General features: G+C 45.2%; 1 protein-coding gene across 3 annotated transcripts; it reads right to left on the bottom strand.

The window, feature by feature from the left end:
* Positions 1-2,547: 2,547 nt before the first annotated feature.
* On the bottom strand, positions 2,548-23,903 carry LOC310699092 (sorbin and SH3 domain-containing protein 1-like). 3 transcript variants are annotated; one of them, XM_083520707.1, is made up of 9 exons: positions 23,768-23,903; positions 19,714-19,877; positions 17,574-17,637; positions 15,364-15,438; positions 14,995-15,057; positions 10,236-10,283; positions 9,882-10,011; positions 9,375-9,489; positions 2,562-2,746 (listed from the first exon to the last, which is right to left on the bottom strand). In XM_083520707.1, exons 1-9 carry the CDS (start codon positions 23,886-23,888, stop codon positions 2,636-2,638), a joined length of 891 nt encoding a protein of 296 aa, XP_083376833.1. In that variant the 5' UTR covers positions 23,889-23,903; the 3' UTR covers positions 2,562-2,635. The 3 variants fall into 3 exon arrangements, with proteins under 3 accessions (XP_083376835.1, XP_083376834.1, XP_083376833.1); XM_083520708.1 differs by lacking the exon at positions 14,995-15,057 and having other exon boundaries at positions 2,551-2,746; XM_083520709.1 differs by lacking the exons at positions 14,995-15,057; positions 15,364-15,438 and having other exon boundaries at positions 2,548-2,746.
* Positions 23,904-25,275: the final 1,372 nt, after the last annotated feature.

Here is a 25,275-nt window from a genome sequence, read left to right as displayed (position 1 = left end):
GCTTTCCTTAGCACTGCGGGGAATAGGCAAAGGGGAATAGGCAGAACTTCACTTTGCTGATAGCATTTTGCACTTTTGTAAAAGTGAAAAAAGAAGAAAACAAATTGAATGTTTCGATGGAATCTGATCGCTAGCTGGGAACGCACTTGGAACGCTGCAGAGTGCATTTTCACAGTCCTAAAGGCCACAAATTTCATGGCTCTTACAACCAGGGATGTAAGATTTCCATTCCACCCTGTATTCATTGCTGCTTCTCTTTGCTCCAGTTCATCAACCGCCAAAAACAATGCTATTTGTAATCGCTGTCCGCTGTGGCGAAATTACGCATCTTAATTGATTACATAAATTATGTCATCATCGCATTGTTCCACTCTATTCAATTTAAATACAGAGGAAACAATGCAATTGAGGGGGAAACAGAATCAATTCTCTATCATTTGTAAATTGACAGAAACAACAACAATGTATACCAATTGTATTGTGTGGGTTGTTTTCCATTCCATACATGGAATTAATAAGAGAATGTTGGCAATTTCTGCTCCTGTTTCACCCCAATTTATACCGTATTTTTCGCTCTATAGGACCACTTTCCCCCCTCCAAAAACGAAGGGGAAATGTGTGTGCATCCTATGGAGCGAATGCAGGATCCTTGGCTTCAGCGATAGCAACACGAAGCTTCCGAAGCGCAGAGGGAGCGCTCCCTCTGCGCTCCGGAGGCTTCGCGTTGCTTTCGCTGAAGCCTGGAGAGCGAGAGGGATCGGTGCGCACCGACCCCTCTCACTCTCCAGGCTTCCAAGGTAGCCGCCTGAAGCCTCCAGAGCGCAGCGCGAGTTCCCACTGCGTTCCGGAGGCTTCAGGTGGCCATCCCTGAAGCCTTCGGAGCGCAGCCTAAGTTCCCGCTGCGCTCCGCAGGCTTCGGGTTCAGCAAAAGGAAGCCTGGAGAGGGAGAGGGGTCAGTGCGCAGCGACTCCGGAGGCTTCGGGTGAACACACCTTGAGCACACAGAATGCACCTTGTTTTAGAGGGGGAGAACAAGAAAAAAAAAATCCCCCTCTCTCTTTGCAGCGCCCCTTCAGCGAAGCGGGAGGAGAAATGGAAGAGGCTCCGTTTCTCCTGCCGCTTCGCTGAAGGGGCGCTGAGCAGAGAGGGGGAGAATTTTTCCCCCTTGTTCTCCCCCTCTAAAACAAGGTGTGTCCTATAGCCGGGTGCATCCTGTAGAGTGAAAAATACAGTGATTTGCTGGAGGGGGGTGGTGGTTTTGATCACCTGGCTTTCTTGAATCCCCATAACGTGCAAAAGGAAACCTAGATCTGTTCCACTTCTTACAAAACTGGAGGAATAGGCTCAGGTGGGAATAGTTTGCAATGCTTAACACCCCATGGTCAAAGGTATGGGCTCTTGCTCTGGCAGAAAAGTTAACCCAGGGACAATTTTTCTGATCAATGGGATCCATTTATACAATGTGTGAGAGGAAAAACTCAAGGGGGATTTTCTGGGCAGACTTGATGCCAAAGAACCCTCATTCCTAAGCTTCTGGTGTGAGTTTAGGGCTTAACTGACACTAATGGGAGGGAGCCGCCTTCCTAATTTATTATGTTAATATGCAAAACATGTGCCCCAAATTTAGTTGTTATGATAGGTTTTTTAAAAAAATTAATTCTGCATTTCATGACTGTTTGGAAGGTGTGGAAATCTTAATAAAAATTATTTCAAGAGCAAAACTTGGGTGGATTGCGATTGGTTTCGGAAGTCATCCCATGAAAACTGTGCCCAATCAGAAATGTTCTAAAGTTACGTAAGAATGGATTAACCATCAAAAACTTTCAATTTCTGTTGGATTTTGTATGCAGGACTATCTGTGTGAATTGGGTGAATAATCCGTCCCAGCAGAATTCTTCCACCTGGTTGCCTCTCAAAAATATGAACACGAACATGAAACCACCACAATAATTTAATATTGGTAAAGCACCTACAATATGCTAGGCAGTGTGCATAAATGCAACACGACAACGGAATCAAATTCTGTTTGCTTGTTTGTGTTACAGCATTCTGATATGACACTCCTTCATCTGAAACCCACTTTGAATAATGTGGGAAAGATTAACACAATGGGTCTGTCCATCAGGACATTTCTGGGATTTTTGCCGCAACTGCAGCTTCCTCGGAGCACCGTGGCTGGGAGAAAAGCAGCGGCGCACAAGGAGGGAGGGACAAGCTATGTGTATTGTACAGGATTCATCCTGCTGGCCAAAGATTTCAGGAAAGAGTTGGCAAGAGTTGACGAGGGCATCCTGGCTTGAAGTTATTTAGCAAGAAAGAAAATGGCCGCCCTTGCTGTTGCTAGGGGAATGGGAAGCACCCACTGGAAAATAAAGGAAATACCATTTCTCATGAATTGCAGTGGCATGCTAAACTTCGGCATACGAAGGGCCACCAGTACTGCTGACACAAGTTTAGTGAATTCCAAGTACATCTGTGGCTTGATGCGCAAACAGAAATTCTTTCTGCTTTTTTTTTGTTAAAAAAAACCCCAAGGTTGTATATATTTTTTGGGTCTTACGGTCATAACTATAATCAGAATGGAGGCGGGAGTGTTGCATGTGCGTTTTGTAAGGCAGGCTGAGTTGTTGTTTTTTTAATGGCTGTGACCATCAAAACTTACCGGTTTCCCAAACTCCAATTCCGAAAAGAATTTATACCAAGGCTCATTCTTTAAATCTATCTCTTCTGGGCTTATATCCCGAGTCTAAAGGAGTTGGTGATACGGGAATGGAAGAAAGAGAACGACAACATTATGCAGAGAATAGGAAAGGGCCGTTAAAGATGCGGCGTTCTGCGTCCCCCCCACCGTGGCTTAGGAGGCATTCAATTGGCAGCCTACACCCCATTACTTGGCAATGTAAGCTGCGGTCATACACAGCTCCTTGGGAGTAAGTACCATTGAATTCAATGGCGCTTGCATCTCAGTAGACAGGCATAGAATTGAACTAATGTCACTGGCGAAACTCTGTTTCAATACAGAGTGTCAAAGGTGTCCTGGGTCATTTCTGAACCAGGACAGATAATGCCATTACAGTGGTACCTCGGGTTACATACGCTTCAGGTTACATACGCTTCAGGTTATAGACTCTGCTAACCCAGAAATATTACCTCAGGTTAAGATCTTTGCTTCAGACAGAAATCGTGCTCCGGCGGCGCGGCAGCAGCGGGAGGCCCCATTAGCTAAAGTGGTGCTTCAGGTTAAGAACAGTTTCAGGTTAAGTACGGACCTCCGGAATGAATTAAGTACTTAACCCGAGGTACCACTGTATTGACAAGCAAATGAAGGAGGAGAGCTGGTGAAATAAAATTTCCCCTCAGCTGAAATGCAGACGACATGGTCAGCAACAGCGGGGCGACATATGGAGACATATGGAGACCTTTTCACTAAATATAACATGCGAATAAAGCCTGTTAAGTCCTGCTTAAATTTCCAGGGCAATCCACTCGAAACATTCAATTGCTGAAAAGCAAAAATATGACTTTGGGTTGCAATTTCGGTTGCGACCCCTCCCGCCTCAGCTACCCTCCCCCCCATTTATGTGTCGGTGCAGAACACTGCATCTTTAACAGCACATGGATATGTGAGAAACCCTTTTTCATAAATGGCAAACAGGATGAAGGGTGAAATTCTAAACTAAAGAGGACGCAGTTAGAGAAAGCATGTTACTGAGAAGTCTCTAAGGGGAATGGACACACAAGACTCTGTTCTGTTAGACCACCAACATTTAATACAAGGGTAAAAGTTAAGAGTTCAGACAAAACCAACAGAGTAGGGACAGGACAGGACAGGAACAGAATGACTACCAAGAAAGGCTCTCCCTTTTTGTTCTTAAATTCTGTTTTAAAGCAACAAGCTGGAGCTCTTAATGATGTAGCTAATTAGAACCACAGTACACTTGAATACCTGAGCACATTTAAACATTGGCTCTTAGTGGAGCAGACTGCTTTGCATCAAATATAAAACAAGTTGAGGTGTACCTGATACCATAATTTTGAAATCTGGGAAACGTGCTGAATCCACCTGGGTTAAAAGGTGATTTAATCTTCCCAAACGATAGCTACTGCACAGTGTTTTGGTTCCATTCTCCTTGGATGATGTTAGCACGAGGGACTGAATACAGCAGAATAATGTTTTGCTTGGCAAGCGCAGATGGACTCCAAACTCAAAATGATTGGGGAAAGCGATATTCCAGCTATACAAAGCGACTAACATTCTTGTTGGTCCCAGGAATACACCCCCCCCCATTATTCCTGTGCTTTGGGGTCACTTGACTAGCAGTGAGATTGTCTGACAGATTACAGAGACGTGTTGTTGTCTTCTCTATAGTTTAGGAGGGGGCAAGCAATATTAATATTTGCTTTCTGGCTCATCGTAAGTCAATCACTTTCCCCAATCTTTCCATTGTAAAAAGAAGCTATGAGACCCTTAACTGTCAAGGGCGCTAAAGACATTAGCCCTTGGTTGAGATGAGTCATGTTGACTCAGGCCTCCTCTAGCAAAGTCCCAGAAGCTCTTGCAGAGTCTGCTAGACACCTTGCAGGCCTGATTGGTATTTTTCTAAGTACCCCTTAGCAGCCAAAAGCAAAGAAAAATAGTAAGCTCTGGCATTCCACAAAACTCTTTCTGCTAGTTCAACAAGGATTCCAACTAGCAGGAGCCAGATACCAGATAACTCTTGTTTTCACTTTCAACACATCTCAAATGTTTAAACTACTTGTGATATTACGCATGCCTGAGTCCTGTGCTCAGAATTTTCCTCTGAGTTGGAATCGACACAGATATAAAAAACGCTGTGAAAATGCTTTTTTAAAAAAACGTTTGGGGAAATACGTTGAATTTTGCAAAGCTCCCTTTCGCCATCTAGTGTCACATTTGTATATTGCACCTTAAAACACATTTAAAACTTTTTATCTGCAGCTGTATAGCTGAGTTGCTAGTCTCTTTTCCCCACCTCTGAACCAGTTAAGGACTTGGTAAGGGTGCGGAGGAGATTAATCCTTACCACCCTAGCTGCAATTTGCTCCAGAGAGACTTTCAACACTGGGGTTCTAGAAGAGAGTTTTTAGACAAAACCACTTAAAAGCCTTCTAAAACTTAAAGGAAAAAAATTGTCTTGTAAACCTGGACAAACTTTAATTGAGGTAGGAGCAGTTCAGAATTAACCTACTCTATACCTCTCTGCCTGTGAGACGAGCAAAGCTATGACAATGTTGTAACCATATCTGTAAGCTGTCAACTGCTAGCCTATGACACTTTCGTATATTTAGTCCCATCATTCCATTCCATTCTTAGATAAATTCGGAATTTCTGGGGTACAGAAGAATCCTTCCAACAGACACACACACAATCAAATACATATTTAAATGTTCATTTTCTCTCAATATATATATTTAAATGTGCGTTTTGGTATGTCCAAACTGCACAGATAACGCTGGAGCACGACAGTTGGATCTGACGGACAGCTAAGTGCCAATCAGCATGTCAGGAAGAGATTCAGGTCCTTTTGTTTAGAAATCTGCAAAGACTTAATTCCTCAAGCATCTCTAGTCGTCTTCTTTGCAAATATCAGGCTCTGAGGGCTTTTCTGATACTGGAAGTGAGACAGCCTGGGGAGAAAGTGCTTGAGCTATACAGAGCTTAAGGAAGCAAGATGGGGGAAAGGTTCAGCTTCTCTCAACCACACACCTCTTTTCATACTAATTTAAGGCTCCCACTTAGATGCAAACGGGGTTCAGGTGTGTGAATAAACTGTAGAATCATAGAGCTGGAATAGACCACAAGGGCCATCGAGTCTAACCCCCTGCCAAGCAGGAAACACCATCAGAGCACTCCTGACATATGGTTGTCAAGCCTCTGCTTAAAGACCTCCAAAGAAGGAGACTCCAACACACTCCTTGGCAGCAAATTCCACTGTCAAACAGCTCTTACTGTCAGGAAGTTCTTCCTAATGTTTAGGTGGAATCTTCTTTCTTGTAGTTTGGATCCATTGCTCCGTGTCCGCTTCTCTGGAGCAGCAGAAAACAACCTTTCTCCCTCCTCTAGATGACATCCTTTTATATATTTGAACATGGCTATCATATCATCCCTTAACCTCCTCTTCTCCTGCTCAACATGGCTATCATATCACCCCTTAACTGTACCTGCTCAGAAGATTTTAAAGCTAGAAGCTGATTTATTTTAATGGCAGAATGGACGCCCTGAAGGCTATGCATCACAAGTGTGTGGCCACAGGTACAAGAAAAAAACTCCACCCACTATGAAAATTAAAACACAAAATGTGTCAGTGTTTGTAACAACTGGTGTAGCTGCTCTGTGAGTCGCCTACTGTGGTCTTCTAGCAGTTCAAAATGTTCAAGTAGCCGACGCTGAGTGCTTTCCTAATCCTCAGATCCTAGCCACTCCAGCGTCGCTGCAGACAGTTACAGCTTGCCACCAACTGCTCCAACGCACAGCCACTGATACCACCAGGACTCATCAGCTCCCTGCTGAGACGCTGTCAGTCGTTTTGCACTCTGCACATGCTCAGAAACACTGGGCCCATAACCTGTCAGTGTTTGTAAAAAACAACAACAACGAAGGAAAGGGTTCTGACTTCCCTTTGTCTCCTCAGCCTGGCCCTCAGACCCTTGTCGGCATAAAAGAGTCCACAAGAATATCCTTGCAGAGTGCTTTCTGCTTTTATTCTTAAAAGTCTTTGTGCAAAAGCGACTGACACACAACAACACTACCAGCTTTCACCAACCAACCCTACATTTCTCACTCTATATATACAACCCGGTGAAGGCCGCTGACTCATGCTGACCCAGCTTTTTAAGCATTAAAGAAACAGCGGCCATTTTAGCCGTGACAAAATGGACAGAAGAGGACTGGCCAAAAATGGGGGAAAGGGCGGGGGGGAAAGAATCAGTGGTGTAGCCTAGGGGGCGGGCCCCAGAGGCAGTTTCCCTGGGTGCAAAATTTCAACACCCGGTGCTGCCTCAATACAGCTGCACGCTTCCATCGCTGGGCTCCGTTGGAAACAGCTTCTCCATGCGAACCAGGAAGTGACCTCTGCAGATAACAAAACAACTCTTCTTTTCTTATCTCTGCAGCTGCAATTTCCTGGGTGAGGTGGACGCCGTTAGGCAGCTGAATGCACAGGCGTCCTCTGTCTGTTTCCCTCACCTCCATCCCTCCATGCAGTCCCGGGCACCAGCAACTCACGCTACAGCACTGGGAAGAAGGTACATGCTGAACCTAATAAATTGAACAGGCCTAGGTTGCCTTAGCTGAAAAAACACACCCCAAGTGACCATCCCTTGTGATGGTATACACCACTGTGGTAGTCAATAGAGAATTGAGCAGGAACACATGGGGTCAGCCATTTAAAACATTAACACTAGACCTGAAAGGGAGTGTGCTGCTACCAAAAACAAAAGACAGCAAAAGCTCTAGCTCTACATTCTGAATGATGTTCCTTGCCGGCATAAGATGTTCCATGTGTGTGCTTGCGCAGAGCTAGTTTGTCAGCTTGGACATCATAGCAAAGAACGGAAAAAATCAAAAGGGCGGCTACACACGAGAGAGGAAAGTCTGTGGCTTGTTCACAATCCTCCTAGACCACGATCATTTGAACTGAGCCAATTGTCGTATTTTTAACACAGACTTCCTTCTGCCTAATGAGAAACAGCTTCGAAACTTCGCGAAGCTCTGTACAAACATAAAATGCTGCCTTGTGCAGATCACAGGGAAATAGGAAGCTGCCTTTTATGGACTCAGACCCTTGGGCCATCCTGCTCAGAATTGTCTACACTGGCAGTTTCTCTCCAGTGCCTCAGACAGAGGACAGTGGTGGGTTTAGGGGAGTGGAACTTTGGCGGCACCACAACCCACACACAAACAAGTCATGCTGCAATCAACTGAACACAACCAACACAACTCTGTCTGTGAGGTGCAAAAGTCCTGTGTTATGCTGACACAACCCCCTACACTAGCACTATGCAACAGAACGAAAAAACAACACGCCTTCCCTCTCTTTCCCCTCAAACTGTAGGATGTCTATGACAAAAGTGTCTCTCACTACAACCAGGCATGCCCAAAGTCCGTTTCGGGGGCCTAATCCGGCCCATCGGTCGGTTTAATCCGGCCCCCATAGCAGTTTATTTCCTGGGGTAAAATCCTAAAAAAACCTCAACGACTTCAATCCTAAAAAAAGGTTAACAACTCACGGCCCTTTACTTCATCAAATATGGCCCTCTTTGAAAAAAGTTTGGAGACCACTGTAAATGAACTGTGAAAAAGACTCCATGACAGGCATCCTCAACCTTCAGCCCTCCAGATGTTGTGGACTACAATTCCCATCATTCCCGACCACTGGTCCTGTTAGCTAAGGCTCATGGGAGTTGTAGGCCAAAACATCTGGAGGCCTGCAGGTTGGGGATGCCTGCTCTATGAATTGAATCTTTAGTTTAAAAACCTATGATGTAGAATGGAAGGCAGTGGGTGGGTTGCTGATTTTTGGCCTCACACAGGGTGCTGGAAAAATCTGAGACCCAAAGGTCGGCCACTGCTGAGGATGTCTCAAGACCTAATTGGAGGTCCTGCGGACTGAATCTGGGACCTTTTGCAGATACTCTATGGTCCATTTAGCCCATTATTATCTCTGCAAGATGGCACTGACTCTACAGCAGCCTACAAATATAATGATGCTCTCCAGATGTTTTGAAACACACCTTCTGTCAGACCTTCCATCAGCTGAGCTTTCGCCCACAAGCGGAGCTTTTGCCCAGGATACTTGCTGCATGGGGAAGGAGCACAGATGAATTTATGAAACCAAAACTCATTGGTTTGGAGCTGCATGCGGAAGGTCGTAGGTTCGATTCCTAACATCTCCATCTGAAACTCTGGAGGGTCCTTATGTTCCAAACCTTGGCCACAGGAAGAACCCAAAAGCAAAAGAGAAGAAACAAAGCCTGCTTTCTCTTAACTTAAAAACCTTGTGGAAACTCTATTTAAAACTCATTATTGCTTAGATTCCACACTGAATGCACCAATAACACAAGGCGTTAAAAATCAGGCCCACCACCCAACAGATTGTGGTGTCCAACACGGATTATTAAGTATTTGGCAAGCAAACCGACCACATTCAACACACTCCAAAGAACTTTGCAACGGTGAAGGGGCCTTGGCCTATTCACCAGCTGTTTTCGAACAGGACGGAGGATTTTTAAGATGTTAAATATAAGTTTAGACGGAAACTTAAAAAACAAGACTGTAAAACCTAGCCACATGGAAGCATGCCAGCGGTGCAGGAAGAGGGGAAAGCATATTAGTAAGATAAAATTAACATTACCAATTTTTCATTGTTCAGAACAGAGGACCTTCCTGGCTGATATTCATAAATGCTTTTAGGTTCAGCGCGGTATTTTCTTGTGTCCACCTTCTTGTCCGGAGGCTCCCAATCATTCCTGGGGCGGAATATAGTTTGTTGTTGTTACAGAAACGAAATATTTTCACTGGGAGGCTAATGCTAGTTTAATCACAAAAATGCTTCAACCAAAAGCAAAAATCAGGCTTGGAGAACCGCGTGGTTCAAATTAGGGGCGTGAGGAGTTTCTTCTACTTCCTACACTGATACGCCAAAGCATAATTCCAGTTGTCAAAAATGCGCTGGAGCCCATTAACCAAACTGTAATTACTGCCTTATGTTTGGAACCAGATGCACGCAAAAAGTATGCAAGCACCTCTCCTTTCTCACTGCGCCAAACACACTTGGTTTGAACTGAGGGAAAACTCAGAGGCTTGTGGCAAAACAGGTGGCGCAAGTTAAAGCGCTCCTGGTGAGGAGAAACCAAGTTACCTTTCAGTGCTCGGTTTAAGAGAAGAGGTACGAGCTGGCAGGGGCAGAGTGGCAGATCTCTTGACCACTTTCTCCATGTCGATAGTGTCGTTCTCGCTCTTGGAACGGGGTACTGAAGTCTGTGCTCTTGCTGAAAAGGGAGCATTAAAAAAAAACACACAACATGGTTACGTCTGAAGGGGAAACAACGAGATCTCAATGTTCTAAAACGTTAAAGGTTTTGCGTTCTAGAAGCACCACGATTCTCCTGCAGTAATGGGATTCAACCAACAGTCCACCAACACGTTCTCTTTCATACCATTCAAATCTTTAGCGTTTACATGAGTTCAGACTTCGAAACATCCAGGTACTTACTGTCTTTGTAAAAGGAGTACTGAGGCACATAGGAATCGGAATCTTCATCTGGAAAACAAACGATTTACAATCACCACAGGTATGTCATTATGCACCTATGACTTAAAAGAGTTTCGCCTTCTGTCCTTACAGGATTCCAAGGGCAAATGCAGGTATCGTTTTCAGTGTTCTCACCCCTGTGGGGAACGGCAGCAGGAGAAAATGAGAGAGGGAAGAGAGAGAGGTCTGCAAGGTTCCTCTCTAACCATGGGAAAGGCAGGTGTTTGAAATATCGCCGGTATTCCTTTCAGCACCAGCTGAAAACCCCTTTGCCTAAACGACCCCACACAGTAGTTTAGAAAGTTTGCATGAGCTTTGATTTGTTTTGTCTGCTCTATTCTGTTTTTAAACTTTCTGGATGTTTTAAACTATGGGAATATCTTTTTCAGTGATAATTTTATTGTTTTAATTTTTTCGTAAACCACTTTGAGGTTTGTTCTATAAACCAGTGGTATATAAATTTTACGAAATACATAAATACACACGTGTTCCCATGTTTACCTTTGTGCATGTGGCTGTGAGAGCTCCTTCTCCTTCCATGCATGACTACTAGAATGACTGGATGATGATGATGTTATTTTATTTATATACCACCCACCTGGCTGGGTTTCCCCAGCCACTCTGGGCAGCTCCCAACAGAATATTAAAAAAACAACAAAACATCAAACATTTAAAACTTGCCTTCAGATGCCTTCTGAAAGTCAGTTAGTTGTTTATTTCCTTGACATCTGATGGGAGGGCGTTCCACGGGGTGGGTGCCACTACTAAGAAGGCCCTCCACATCAACTCAGCATCTTATTATGCTCAGTTTTAGCAAACTTGTGTTCAAAATTACATATAAGTACATATGTCTTTCTTCTTCTTCTTCAGAGTAACAGCATTTGTGAAAGAATGCCCATCAATCTAGATATATAGGGATTCTATTTTTCATAGGGACTGCCGAAAATATCCTCATTCCCAACACCATAGCAGCACTGATTAGCAAAATGGAATAAAATAAATAAACGCTGGGTTGGGAAATGGGTGCTGGTATTCCATTCATCCCTAGAAAGACTGTCCATTACCTCCTGCCCATTACCCGCCAACAGTTCTGAGGCCTTCCCATTTGACTGACCAGTTTCCACTGTTTGCATGAAGATCCAATCATCCTCAAGCAAGGTCACACCTCTATACTTCCGAGGACCCTTGGCAGCATTTTAGCTGTTGCAGAATTCTCACGGTGCAGAATTGTTTGGAAAAGCTGACCTGGAGCTTTCCACTGCCTTAAAGTGGAAAGAAGAAGCCTTTTGAGTCAGACAGGCAGATGGACTCGGCCTATCTGCATGCCAGCCGACACACCTGAACATCAGCTTGCTCAGAGAGAGAAGTCAGGCCCTGGTGTTTATTTACAGGGCTACAAGGATTCTCGTTGGCTCCCCATGCCACCCGATTCCCACTGAGCTGAAAGCTTCACTTCATCCTCTGGTCATCGGCACCTGACAGTTTAGGTTGGCTATCAGTTTTCTCAGCTTGAACGCTGCCACTGTGGCACAGAAGAAAAGCACTTGGGTCCATTGCCCAAGTTCCCAGTTCCCTTGCCTCAAGCAAGAGCAAAACCTTCTTGAAGCGATGGCAGCCTCCTGCTGCAGAAAGCGTTCATTCTCTGTAACAATAAAACAGACCCGCAAGCTTTAAAACAAGCTAGAAATCTGCTTTTTCACCACCCAATGCTCCAAAACAGCACGCAGGCTGTCGTCCTAGGCTTGGCATACTCAGCGAGGTTCCTGCGGCAGCAATCTCATTATAAGACGTTGCCACAAATAGTCTGACATGGTGCTCAACAAGGGCTTAGGAAAGTCGTCCCCCCCCTCCTCCTGCAACACGGCTGAGATGCATTTAGTAATCGCAGTAGCTGACAGAATAACAATTCCAACCTTGGTGTCCTGGGTCGCTCTGGAGCATCAGACGTAACACTGCCGGTACAGCAAAGGGACTGAAATATTCTAAACATTCATTTGCTGCTAAGTGGTTTCCGAGTCCATGTTGTAAATAACTTTATCACACAGGCATTCCTTGCAATGCACAGCATTTTGTTTGAAGGCCTTAAATGCCCACATAAGATGGAACAGAATCTTGTTATCCGGGATCTCTGACACAGAATCTTGTTATCTGGGATCTCTGACACAGGTTCTTCTGCCACCAGAGATCATTTTTTTAACCCCTGGCGTCAGAGGGTGAGCCTGTGGAGACTCATACATGCAAAACACATGCGTTTCCAAAAGGGTTTTTCTAAAGTCTTGAGCTATGGGTCACTTTTACAGACAGCATGCCAGATTCAGCGCATCTAAGAGCTTGTACTTGTTGCCACTGAGAGTGCACCGGCTATGGAAAGGCAGCCGCCAGCAAGCCCCACGCCGCCAACAAAGTAGGAAGTATTACACGGGTACAAATATCTAAGTTTAATTAGAAGTGCAGGTAAACCATGGGGGAGGGGGCAGCTAAGCGGGGTCCGGAATCAGAGGAGCTTCAATGAGTCTAAACATTTTGAGTCACAGCATAAATGCATGATTATACATATACATATTGATATATATTTAGAACTTTTACGTGTCATACATGACACGTAAAATACTAAGATACGTATAAATATGTGTAAGATTGCACAGTATAAATGCAGCGCTATACACTGAATATGTATAAATTCATATGTTCAAGAATATAGTAAAGGTTCGCTATCTATGCTAGCATTCGATTGATGTTGGAGAGAAACTGAGTTGAGAAACAAGATTAAGGGTACATATTGATATAAGAATGTATTAGATAAAATGTAAAGAAATATACAATAATACGAGTACATTCATTTGTAAAAAAAGAATATACAAAGAGATTGATAGGAAGTCCGTTGTGTTGGTACAAATATTATTTTGAAATGGCTTTATGTCTTTCTTTTTTCTTTCTTTAGGTACATAAATTTGGTATATAAACTTTGTATACATGTTGGAAATTATATTATAATATGCCCTGTAATGTAATATGATAATGTATACATATGTGACATAAGAACGTTAATAATTTTTTTAAAAAATATGTATAAATTCTCTGTGTGTTAACTAAATGTCATGTCAACGGTCATCTCTTTCAATTGATTTTGTTAGTCTTTTTTGTTCTAAGGCAGGGTCTCCCAAACTTGGGTCTCCAGCTGTTTTCTGGACTACAGCTCCCATCGTCCCTGAACACTGGTCCTGCTAGCTAGGGGTGGTGGGAGTTGTAGTTGGTGGGAGTTGTAGGTGGTTGGAGGATGGATGGCGGCTAACAGATTGAGGTTGAATCCTGACAAGACAGAAGTACTGTTTTGGGGGAGACAGGGGGCGTGCGGGTGTGGGGGATTCCCTGGTCCTGAATGGGGTAACTGTGCCCCTGAAGGACCAGGTGTGCAGCCTGGGAGTCATTTTGGACTCACAGATGTCCATGGAGGCGCAGGTTAATTCTGTGACCAGGGCAGCTATTTACCAGCTCCATCTGGTACACAGGCTGAGACCCTATCTGCCCGCGGACTGTCTTGCCAGAGTGGTGCATGCTCTAGTTATCTCCCACTTGGACTACTGCAATGCGCTCTACGTGGGGCTACCTTTGAAGGTGACCTGGAAACTGCAATTAATCCAGAATGCGGCAGCTAGACTGGTGAGGGGGAGTGACCGCCGAGACCATATAACACCGATCTTGAAAGACCTACACTGGCTTCCAGTACATTTCCGAGCACAATTCAAAGCATTGGTGCTGACCTTTAAAGCCCTAAACGGCCTCGGTCCAGTACACCTGAAGGAGCGTCTCCACCCCCATCGTTCAGCCCGGACACTGAGATCCAGCGCCGAGGGCCTTCTGGTGGTTCCCTCGCTGCGAGAAGTGAGGTTACAGGGAACCAGACAGAGGGCCTTCTCGGTAGTGGTGCCCACCCTGTGGAACACCCTCCCTTCAGATGTGAAGGAAATAAGCAGCTATCCTATTTTTAAAAGACATCTGAAGGCAGCCCTGTTCAGGGAAGTTTTAAATATTTAACGCTGTACTGTTTTTAACACTTGATTGGGAGCCGCCCAGAGTGGCTGGGGAAACTCAGCCAGATGGGCAGGGTATAAATAATAAATTATTATTATTATTATTATAGTCCAAAAACAGCTGGAGACCCAAGTGTGGGAAACCCCGTCTAAGGTAATCTTTAAAAAGTAGTCAGGGGAAGGGAAAAACGCAAGACAATATTTTTAAAAAATACACACTAGGTTAAATGCTATTATTTCAGGGCGATCAATTAAGTGGCATCATGAGCCCAATTCACTGGGACCGTTTTCAGCAAAGCCCCCCATGGAATGAATGGGGAACGTGCAACCGAATGGCTCTCTTCTCAGACCAGTCCTGTTCCATCCAATGCCTTTTGCGCTTGGTGGATTGGGCTCAGTGTGCCAGGTCAACTACTGCAGATGCGCGGCTCGGTACCTTGGATTGAGCACACAAAAACCAAGCAGATCCAAGTCCCGAAGCATTAGTCCGGGGACTGTTAGAAAGCAGAGAGAGCAAGGCCAAGCCAAGAAAGCTGGTCCGACAGTTAAGGCAAAAAATGTTAACTGACAGCAGATCATTAGGAAGAAGCAAACTAAGGTGGGGGAAGAAAACTCCGGTTGGAAAGTTAAGGAGGAAGCAGCAGCAGAGCTTGTGCAAAAGGAAACGTTGGCCAACCACGACTATTTACCTTCAGATTTAGGGCTAGGAGTAGACACAGGAAACTGGTAGGTAGGAGAATAAGGATTTTCTTCTGCAGCGGAGAAAAGCAAGGGAGTTGGACAGCAGTGGAGGAAACGTCACTCCCCCAATTCCCTATCCCCATTAATCTTCTCGCGGCCTCGTTCGAAAACAGTGTTACATCACACACTCCAGACAGAGAATAAAAGGTTAGAAAGTATTTTGCCTCCGCACACATCACACAAGGAGCAAACAGCACCACTCACGAGCCAGCCATGCTGAAAGGACAGGCATTCAACTAGTAGCACGCTCTAGTGTGAAAGATTTAAGAGGATGGTTAAAAACCAAACACAGAACAAGTGGCTAAGCTCGTGGGTACCTTTGGTTTGGGGCTGGATATCAGGAAGTTCGGGGAATTTGTAGGTAGGGCAATAAGGGTTTTCTTCAGGAGGGTCTGTGCAGAAAGAGCACATTTTGGGGGAAAGAACAGAGAGGAAAGAAATGAAGGGAGAGATGGACAAATCAGTGTGAATCTCCTCGCACGCGCATGTCGAGAATTGTATTTGATGTTGACGCCCCTCACAAAAAAGTGCAGAAAACATCCATTTAGCATTCTGCTGTACCCTGAGGCCAACTATCTCTGCGCCCTTCTTTCAAGCCCCATCCCTGGGTGGCTCGTGGTCTCCCTGAGATGGCGGTTCGCTACTTCTGGGTCACGTGGCCAGCGTGGCGAAGCTGCTCTGGCGAGCCAGCACCAGCGCAGCGCACCGAAACGCCGTTTACCTTCCCGCTATAAAGCGGTACCTATTTATCTACTTGCACTTAGGGGTGCTTTTGAACTGCTAGGTGGGCAGGAGCTGGGACCGAACAACGGGAGCTCACCCCGCCGCGGGGATTCGAACCGCCGACCATACGATTGGCAAGTCCTAGGCACGGAGGTTTTACCCACAGCGCCACCCGCGTCCCCAAGAAATAAATAGAGAGAAACAAATAGCAGTGTTGCGAGAGGCATCAAGAGAGTCAATGCCAGACAACTGAAGAACAGGACACGTATCTGTCATGACTAAGGTCTTTGGGGGCAGAAACTGGAAAGTGCTGGAAGGTTCTAGCAGGCTCACTTATTGTTTTGGCTACCTCAAGGTCACGCTAAGACAGGAAAGATAAATCCCTGTGTTCAGCGAGCTTCTCTCTCTCTCTCTCTCTCTCTCTCTCTCTCTCTCTCTCTCTCTCTCTTTGATTGCACATTGCATGTAACAAAGTTTTTGCCTCAGTAAAGTTGTTCCTTTCCCTGTGGATCTTTTGACTCTGCGTGGTTCTTTTATTTACTGCAAGACACTGTCCGTCAGTATCAGCCAGCCAGTCCTTAGAGGGCAGTTGATGCTAAGAAGGCTGTGGGGCCTTATCTCAGGCCCTGCCCTGATGGTGTGGGGCTTCTCCTAGCTCTGCCCCCCCCCCAATTCCAGGCATGGACGTTTGTACGGAGAAAGGCAGGCAAGCCTCTCTGCACGCAGCCTTCCCAGGGCCCTCAAATCCCACATGCTCGTGGTTCCTGTCTATGCGAAAGCCTAAAGGCATGGAGGCCCATGTGCAAAATGTTCCACACCTTAAACATCCATGTCAACATGTAGGGGGCAGCGGCAGAGGTGGCAGGAGCTGCACGTTGCAAAGATATGGAGCCCCTTTGATGCCAGGACTATAGGTGAAGTGACCCCTGACCATTAGGTCCAGTCGTGGCCGACTCTGGGGTTGCAGCGCTCATCTTGCTTTACTGGCCGAGGGAGCCGGTGTACAGCTTCCAGGTCATGTGGCCAGCATGACTAAGCCGCTTCTGGCGAACCAGAGCAGCGCACGCCAACGCCATTTACCTTCCCGCCAGAGCGGTACCTATTTATCTACTTGCACTTTGATGTGCTTTCGAACTGCTAGGTTGGCAGGAGCAGGGACCGAGCAACGGGAGCTTACCCCGTCACGGGGATTCGAACCGCCGACCTTCTGATCGGCAAGTCCTAGGCTCTGTGGTTTAGACCACAGTGCCATCCGCGTCCCGAGCCAGGACTATAAACATGTATAAAAATTCAGACACACAGCATCCATGGACCAACGTACAAATGATGCTAAAGATGTGTAAACATAACACACCTCTCCTTTTCTGCTTTTTAAATGACAGTCACGGAGGCAGGCATAGGGTCAGCATCAGGACCAATCACCTCCCTCCAAGCTGCTGTTAGCCATGGGGGAGAACTACCCTTGGCCCCCACAAGCACTTAATGGCAGCTTCGGGAAAGGCTGGATTTTCTTTGAAAGCTGTAGCGGGAAGACCCGATTTCTGCGGAGCTTCTCCCTCCAACTCAGAGGGATTCCGCCATTGCCGATGGCGCCGCCTCCGGAAGTCCAACTGCTATTTAAAGGACAAAAATAAGGCAAGCTAAATGCTATCAAGCATGTAACCTCGTGGGTAGTTTGGCTCTCTAAGTCCGTTCTCAACCTTTCTCCTGGTGCTCTGGGTACTTTCAACATCCACTTAGGGCTGCCCACAGATTTGAATGCAGGGTTTCTGGGGGGAACAAAAAGCAGGCAGGCAAACGGTACCTTTTGTCAGCCTGTGGATCTGCTTGAACATCGTCTTGTACCAGTCCTTTGATCGGTCCGTGTTCTAATAGAAAAAGGGACAAAACATGTCATTGGCGCGAGTTCATTCTGCCGTCCAAAAAACAAAGAAGCTTCCCTCACGGCACGCACTCTGCTCATTCTCTGCGACAATAACTGCATTGCAAAGGTTTGGCCCTTGCTGCTGCTCTGTCACAGCTTGACCAACAACCTGCAAAAGCTGAGGGAAATCTAGTGGTGCAGCAATATAAAGATGCTGGCACGTTTGCAAAGCTAAGCAGGGTCCGGTGTGGTTTCAAATTGGATGGGAGACCATGCGTTGAGATTCCTGTATTGCAGGGGGCTGGACTAGATGGCTCTTGCGGTTCCTTCCAACTCTACAATTCTATGACTTTTGTGAGTAACAGATGTGGGCTAGCAGGGTTGCTCTCTCTCGACCCAACTCCTAACTTGCCATATTAAAGACAGGGTGAACAAAAATCAATTTATTTTTTTAAAAAAAGGATTTTTAAAAAATTTAAATCAAATTTTTAAAATAAAATGCTTTTGGAGGAAAAAAATTTCTAAAGATAGTTTTCTATTTAAGTTACATTATAGTCCAAAGGCTATTCATCAGGAAATAAGGATTTGTTTTAAGTTTTTCCATGTGTGCTAAAACCCAGTCTAAGTTTTTTTAAAAAACAACAACAAGCTTTTAACCACATCAGTTAACCAACATGGATACATATGCTATAATGTTATCGTTTTAGTTAAATAAATTGTTTAAATTGTTATGAAGGAAATGATTATTTTTCTCCTTCCAATAAAGTACAGCAGAAACGTTGTCCAAATATAAACAGTTCACTTATTAAACCTCACAATAATTTCATAATTATCTGTCTATGTATTTCTAATAGTATAACCAAATCAGTAATTTTTGATATAACTGTAAAAACTACTCTGAAAATTTATTATTCCAAAAATGAAACCTTCATCTGGTGGTAAACATTAAGATTATACCAGCAAGAATGAGTCTTTCTGCAAAAAAAATGAATTAAATCAAGTCTTACTGACTAGTGATTTAAATCATGATTTAAATTGATTTGATTTAAATCAAATCCACCCTGATTAAAGATATTAATTGTGTGTAAGAAGCACACTGCAATGCACTGCATTTCCATCTCCTCGATGGGCTCCCTTCCCAGGTGGATGAGCCTCATCTGCCCCTCACTTCCGTCTAAAAGCATGCGCAGAATCTTCCTTCTCGGCCATTAGACTCACTATTGGTCTCATCTGCTCAACTTGCCAGAGTCTGCCGTAGCATGCAGGGGACAGACAAGTCCCTAACTCACTGAGGGTTTGAGACCCACCGGCTAACTTCACCTGGTTTAGTTGGCCAGTCGAAGCCATTTCCAGATTGTGGCCACTGTTGCACGCTGCCAGCTTCCAGGAGCCACAGGTGAGTGCTGAGTGCAGGGTGAGGGGCAAAGATGAACAAGCCACCCCTTTGTCTTCTTCTTCTTTGGCAATCACTCGTAGCCGAGTAAGATTGTCTTCCATAAACATGGTTTTAACAATGAGTCCATAAGTGACTGTGGAGGCCATTTCTGGATCCACACGTCCTTCCACAGTGGGGACATTGGTTTCCAGGTAGGAGTGGATCACGGTGTGAATTTGCCAAGCATGCCTTCCTCTTAGCACGTTTCTCCCTTGCATCCTGAGTTGGAGTGTCTTCAAAGCCCATGACACCTTTGGTAAAGGCTGTTCTCCAATTGGCGCGCTCGCAGGCCAGTGTTTCCCATTTGTCAGTGTTTATACTACAGTGGTACCTCAGGTTATGTACACTTCAGGTTACATACGCTTCAGGTTACAGACTCCGCTAACCCAGAAATATTACCTCGGGTTAAGAAATATGCTTCAGGATGAGAACAGAAATCGTGCTCCAGCGGTGTGGCAGCAGCAGGAGGCCCCATTAGCTAAAGTGGTGCTTCAGGTTAAGAACAGTTTCAAGTTAAGTACGGACCTCCGGAACGAATTAAGTACTTAACCTGAGGTACCACTGTACATTTTTTTAGATTTGACGCCCCATGCAGGTTAGCACAAATGAATTTACGTGGAAGGAGAATGGGCCAAATTTCCTTACCCTTAATGGAATGCCTATGTCATCCGGCGAGGAATCGGTCATGTACTGTGGACTCTTAATGACTTTCTTCCTTTCCTCCATTGCTTGTTTCTTGCTTTGGCTCATCTTTTCTTGGACAGGCATATAATCTACTTTATCCGCTAGTGGCACATCTATCGCTGGCTCTGTAAACAAAGGAAGCAAGTCCATCGCTTTGACTTCCAATACAATCATTACACAATATCCAACATCAATCACTCCAAAAACCTTGGCGAAACACTGATGAGTCTGACTGTCCCAAGACAGCAAAATAATTTGAAACGTGACCGAATAAGCAAGGGATTTTTACAAGGAGCCGTAGCCCATCAATGTCTGGGATTTGACTCTAGCCACTAATCCACAAACCAGGCTAAACATGGGTTCTCAAAAGCACTACCTAATTCTAGCAATATTTATAGGTAAATGTAAAGGTACCCCTGACAGTTAAGTCCAGTCGCGAACGACTCTGGGGTTGCAGCGCTCATCTCGCTTTACAGGCCGAGGGAGCCGGTGTTTGTCTGCTTCTACAGACAGTTTTTCTGGGTCATGTGGCCAGCATGACTAAGCGACTTCTGGTGAAGCCAGAACAGCGCACGGAAATGCCGTTTACCTTCCTGCTGGAGCAGTACCTATTTATCTACTTGCACTGTGTGCTTTCGAACTAGTAGGTTGGCAGGAGTTGGGACCGAGCAACAGGAGCTCACCCTGTCACGGGGCCTCGAACCGCCAACCATTCCGATCGGCAAGTCCAAGTGGCACAGTGGTTTAAATATTTATAGGGCTGAGTAAAAAATGGCTTCCCCCAATTCTCCACGCTATTTGTGGGTGGCAAAACTGTGGTGGTGGGGAGACATTTCCCCCAAATATTCTTTGGGGCAAGGTGGGATTCTCTTACTGTTTGAAGTGGAGGCATTAATGGGGAATTATCAGGGGGAAAATTCTGCAAAAACTCACTGAAGCTCACTTAAACTCAAAAGAATTCTATTCTTAGCTCACGCTGGTAGATGAAGGAAGCGCAAAGCTAGGACAGGAAGATGGCAGGAACAGGAGCCAAGCCTGTTGATTCCTTCAACAATATTAAAATATATGGGATCTGCAAGGCAAAGGCAAAGGGACCCCTGACCATTAGGTCCAGTTGCAGACGACTCTGGGGTTGCGGCGCTCATCTCACTTTACTGGCCAAGGGAGCCAGCATACAGCTTCCGGGTCATGTGGCCAGCATGACTAAGCCCCTTCTGGCGAACCAGAGCAGTGCACAGAAACACTGTTTACCTTCCCGCCAGAGCGGTACCTATTTATCTACTTGGTTGGCAGGAGCTGGGACCGAGCAACGGGAGCTCACCCCGTCACGGGGATTTGAACCACCGACCTTCTGATCGGCAAGTTCTAGGCTCTGTGGTTTAACCCACAGCACCACCCGCGTCCCATGTATGGGATCTGCAGCTGCACTCAAAATCTTCCCCGCTTGTAATGTTGGTGGAGAAGTTGAGAGGGCCATTCGGTTGAACTCCCCAGCCAGCTTGGAGGTAGTGGGACAAGAAACACACCAAAAGAGGAAACTCCGATAATGTTCTTTTCTGAGATATTTGGCTCGGCCCTCGTACCTTGACGTTAGGTTGCATAACAAAGTGCTACAATGGGAAATCCTTCAAGTCCCACCTCTGAGGAAATTCCCGTGAAGGATTTCAGGGGTGAAAAGGACACAGGACATTACAACTTCCCTCATCAAAAGTTTGCCAAGTTGCAGGAATGCTGATATCACTGCGTAGCATGCACGGGAGAAAGACCAGATACTAAAACCATGCACCCAGCTGTAGTACCCAAAGCCAACCAGAGCTGTATGGTTCAGAATGGGACATTGAAATAGTGCAGGATAAGGCTCATGCAGAGAGAGCCAGCTTCAGTCATTGAGTACCCTTAGCAAATCCTGTATAGAGCCACTTCATCTAATACTCTTAATTTTTTTTAATATTGTCAATTAACCTGTGTAAATTGCTCCCGAATCAGTTTGTTGCAGGGTGGCATACATGTTTTGAATAAATGAAAATACTGATTGTTGATCTAGGTTTTGAATGAGGGGCCTGCTCTTAAATCTAGCAAGATTGACAAGCAAAGCAAAGGTCTCGAAATCACTGAAAGTTCAGCATGGTAACCCTCTAAATTCACTACAAGGGGCAGTTAGCCTAATCCAGGAAGCACAATGGGTTTGCTAAGAAAAAGTTGTTGTTTTATGGAAAGCAAACCAGAGAAAGACCAACAAGTTTTAGAAGTGGGAAATTTAAACTGAGTTCTGGGGTCATAGGTACCTAGACCAAAAGGAACATTAAAAAAGTAATTGTCCCAGATTGAGCACATACTATGAGTAAAAATCTCAAAGATGGAAAGAAACAAGTAGGTTTCTCCCAGGATCTCTACTACGACTTGCGCTTGTTTAAACTTGTTCAACTTGAACAGGGAAGTGGTCAGGATTGCTTGTGACACCAAATTTATTAGAATGGTACAAGCGCACTGTTTCAAACGGATCTCTCCAAACTTTACAGATGGGAAAGAAACTGGTACAGGAGGCTCACTTTGAGCCGGGAGTTGAACCAGCATCTCTAGGTGGAATAAGAGTTAAAGAGGATTTTTCATTTAGAAAATAAACATGACTAAGAGTGGTTAGAGAGTCAGACTAGGACTTGGGAGGCCGGGATTCGTATTTCAGCTGTGCCATGAACCTCACTAGGTGACCATGGGCCAGTGAGCATCTCTCAGCCTTACCTACCTCCTAGGGGAGTTGAGATGATAATATGGATTGTGGGAGAACCATGAACTGTGCACTCCTTTGAGGAGAGTTGGGCTTATAAATATAATAACAAATAAATGCATAACGGGGATGGGCACACAATGCTGCTTTCTAAGATTGTGTACGATGTCTATAAGGAAGGTAGGTAAAGGTAAAGGGACCCCTGACCATTAGGTCCAGTCGTGACCGACTCTGGGGTTGTGGCGCTCATCTCGCTTTATTGGCCAAGGGAGCCGGCGTAAAGCTTCCGGGTCATGTGGCCAGCATGACCAAGCTGCTTCTGGTGAACCAGAGCAGCACATGGAAACGCCGAGTGGTACCTATTTATCTACTTGCACTTTGATGTGCTTTCGAACTGCTAGGTTGGCAGGAGCAGGGACCGAGCAACGGGAGCTCACCCCATTGCAGGGATTCGAGCCGCTGACCTTCTGATCGGCAAGCCCATGAGGCTCTGTGGTTTAACCCACAGCGCCACCCACGTCCCTAACAAGGAAGGTAAAGTGACATTTATTGGTGGCGGTAGGAAGAAAATACTTCACAGGATCAATTAATTTATGGCAGGAGCTGCCACAGGATGTGGCGAAAGCCACTAAGCTGAGACAGCTTTAAAAGGGGATTTCATAAATACACAGGTGCCAGGCCGCTCTTCTCTTACAGGAGAAGGAAATGGGCGAGAAGCCTAGCAAGCGAGCCAACAGTTATATATATATATATATTCTACATTTGGGTCCAGTTTAGCATCATTTAAAAGCATGTTCAGTTTTAAAGCACGTTACTATCTGAAGGCATGTATGTGGGGCACACTATTTTTCATCCAGGCTGGGAGCTCTCCTCAGGAATTGGCTCAGGTGAGGTGCAGTGGCTGTGCGAAGACATGCGTGCAAATTTCTTACAGAACTGGACAGAATAGTTGTGTTGGGGGAGCTCAATATCTTTCTTTCTTTTAGTGGCAAGGCGCTGTGTAGCTGTCAAGCATATTTATTGACTGTACAGTCTTGCCTTTCAGAATCTAATACGCCCAAGGCAGTCTTAAAAGAATTCACATGCTCCTTCCAGCGCTTTCAAGAGAGAGGATATACTTCACAGTGACTGAGCGGACAATAATTCATCTACCCCTTTCAGTAAAGGCTCTTCACTCGCGGATTCACTAAAGGTACTCTGCTAAGTCACAAAGCAGTGCGCGTCTCAGGTGAACACAGCAGCAGGAGAACAGGAGAAGAAAAGGAGGTGGCAACATTTTGGGCAGCGTACCTGATAGGCTACTAAGCCTTTTTTGTTGTTCTGTGGGAGAGGAGAAAACGACAGACAAATAAGTGGTACAAACACCAGAGACGTGAGCGCTCTCAACTCTTGCAGTGATCTGGGCAGGCATAAATAACACATGCTGTACATAAGGGCTTAGGTGCCTCCTTATCAGATCCTGAACCCAAGGTCTTCCCACCAAAGCAAGCTAATGTTCAGCCCTGCACAACTTCAAAACAGCAGTGCTAGACAACGTTCCCAAGTCATTGATACCATGAGTGAGTTGTTCCAAACAGGATGTATAAATATCAAAGCTCAAAAAAAAAAACCACACACCTCCAAACAGTGGGTTTATTATTAGTATCTATATATCACTTTAGACGGTTTATCTTGTGACCTTTTGCAACGACTTTGGAAGACAGGTAAATAATTATTATATTCAGATTGCAGGTGCGGGTTAAGTATGAAAGAAAGGGTGGCTTATCGAAGGCCACTTATTGACTTAATGGGCAGAGGCAAAATTAAAATGAAGGGTTTCCAAGGTCGTCACTTAATCTCATCGTTAACATGCTGTGACGGCTCCCTGCAGTTTTGTTTTTATTTTAAAGGAAAATCTTCAGGCAGTTTACAGATAAGATAAATAAATAGATATACCGTAATTTTCTGTGTATAAGACTATGTTTTAGAAATCATGCAAAAAAGTGGGGGTCATCTTATACATGGGTAATACATAGGGTGGACGTTTGATTGGTTGCTGCCGTGGCTATCAGAGGCTATTGTGCGTGTTATTGGTTGCTGCATCATTTGGTGTTGTTGATTGGCCAACGCTGCGGCAATTGGGGTGCAGGGGGGTTGGCAGCTCCCGCTGGCGAGGATACAGACGGGAGGCGGATTTTGTGATGCGTGTGGGTGAGCGATTTTCGGCATTCCCCTCTAAATAAAGCTTAGCAACCCTCGGTAATTCCCCTCCCCAACAACTTTTTGCCATCTCTCCCCATTTTCTGAAATTTCAGTCCCCAAAAATAGGGGGCGTCTTATACATGGGGGCATCTTATAGACGGAAAAGTATGGTGTGAGGTGTGTGTGTGTGTGTGTGTGTGTGTGTGTGTGTGTGTGTGTGTATATATATATATATATATATATATATATATATATATATATATATATATATATATATATTTGCTTTCGTAGATTTTCACGGGTACAGGAATGCAGGTTTTGGTGTCTTCGGGTGTCTTCCCGTGTAAGAGTTGGGGTGTCTAGGCGACGTTTCGACGAGGTCTCACTCGTCATCTTCAGGCTGGTGCTTTCGGCTTCTTGTTACTGGAACAGAGCAGGATCTCAGTGTTTGAGTTCCTATAAATACTGTTGAGGGGGTGTGGTGTATAGCCTCCAACGTTCTGGGCAGAGAGGAAGTTCCCAGGTTAGTGTGCCTTTTCTTCTTTTGTTCCTTAATTACTTGAGGGATATCTTGAGTGATTTCTAGAGTGATATTCTGAGTACCACTTAGGTGGGTC

This window comes from Podarcis liolepis, assembly GCF_965112155.1.
Source record: "Podarcis liolepis genome assembly, contig: HAP1_SCAFFOLD_264, whole genome shotgun sequence".
Classification (NCBI taxonomy): domain Eukaryota; kingdom Metazoa; phylum Chordata; class Lepidosauria; order Squamata; family Lacertidae; genus Podarcis; species Podarcis liolepis.
This window is presented reverse-complemented; position numbering and strand designations above follow the sequence as displayed.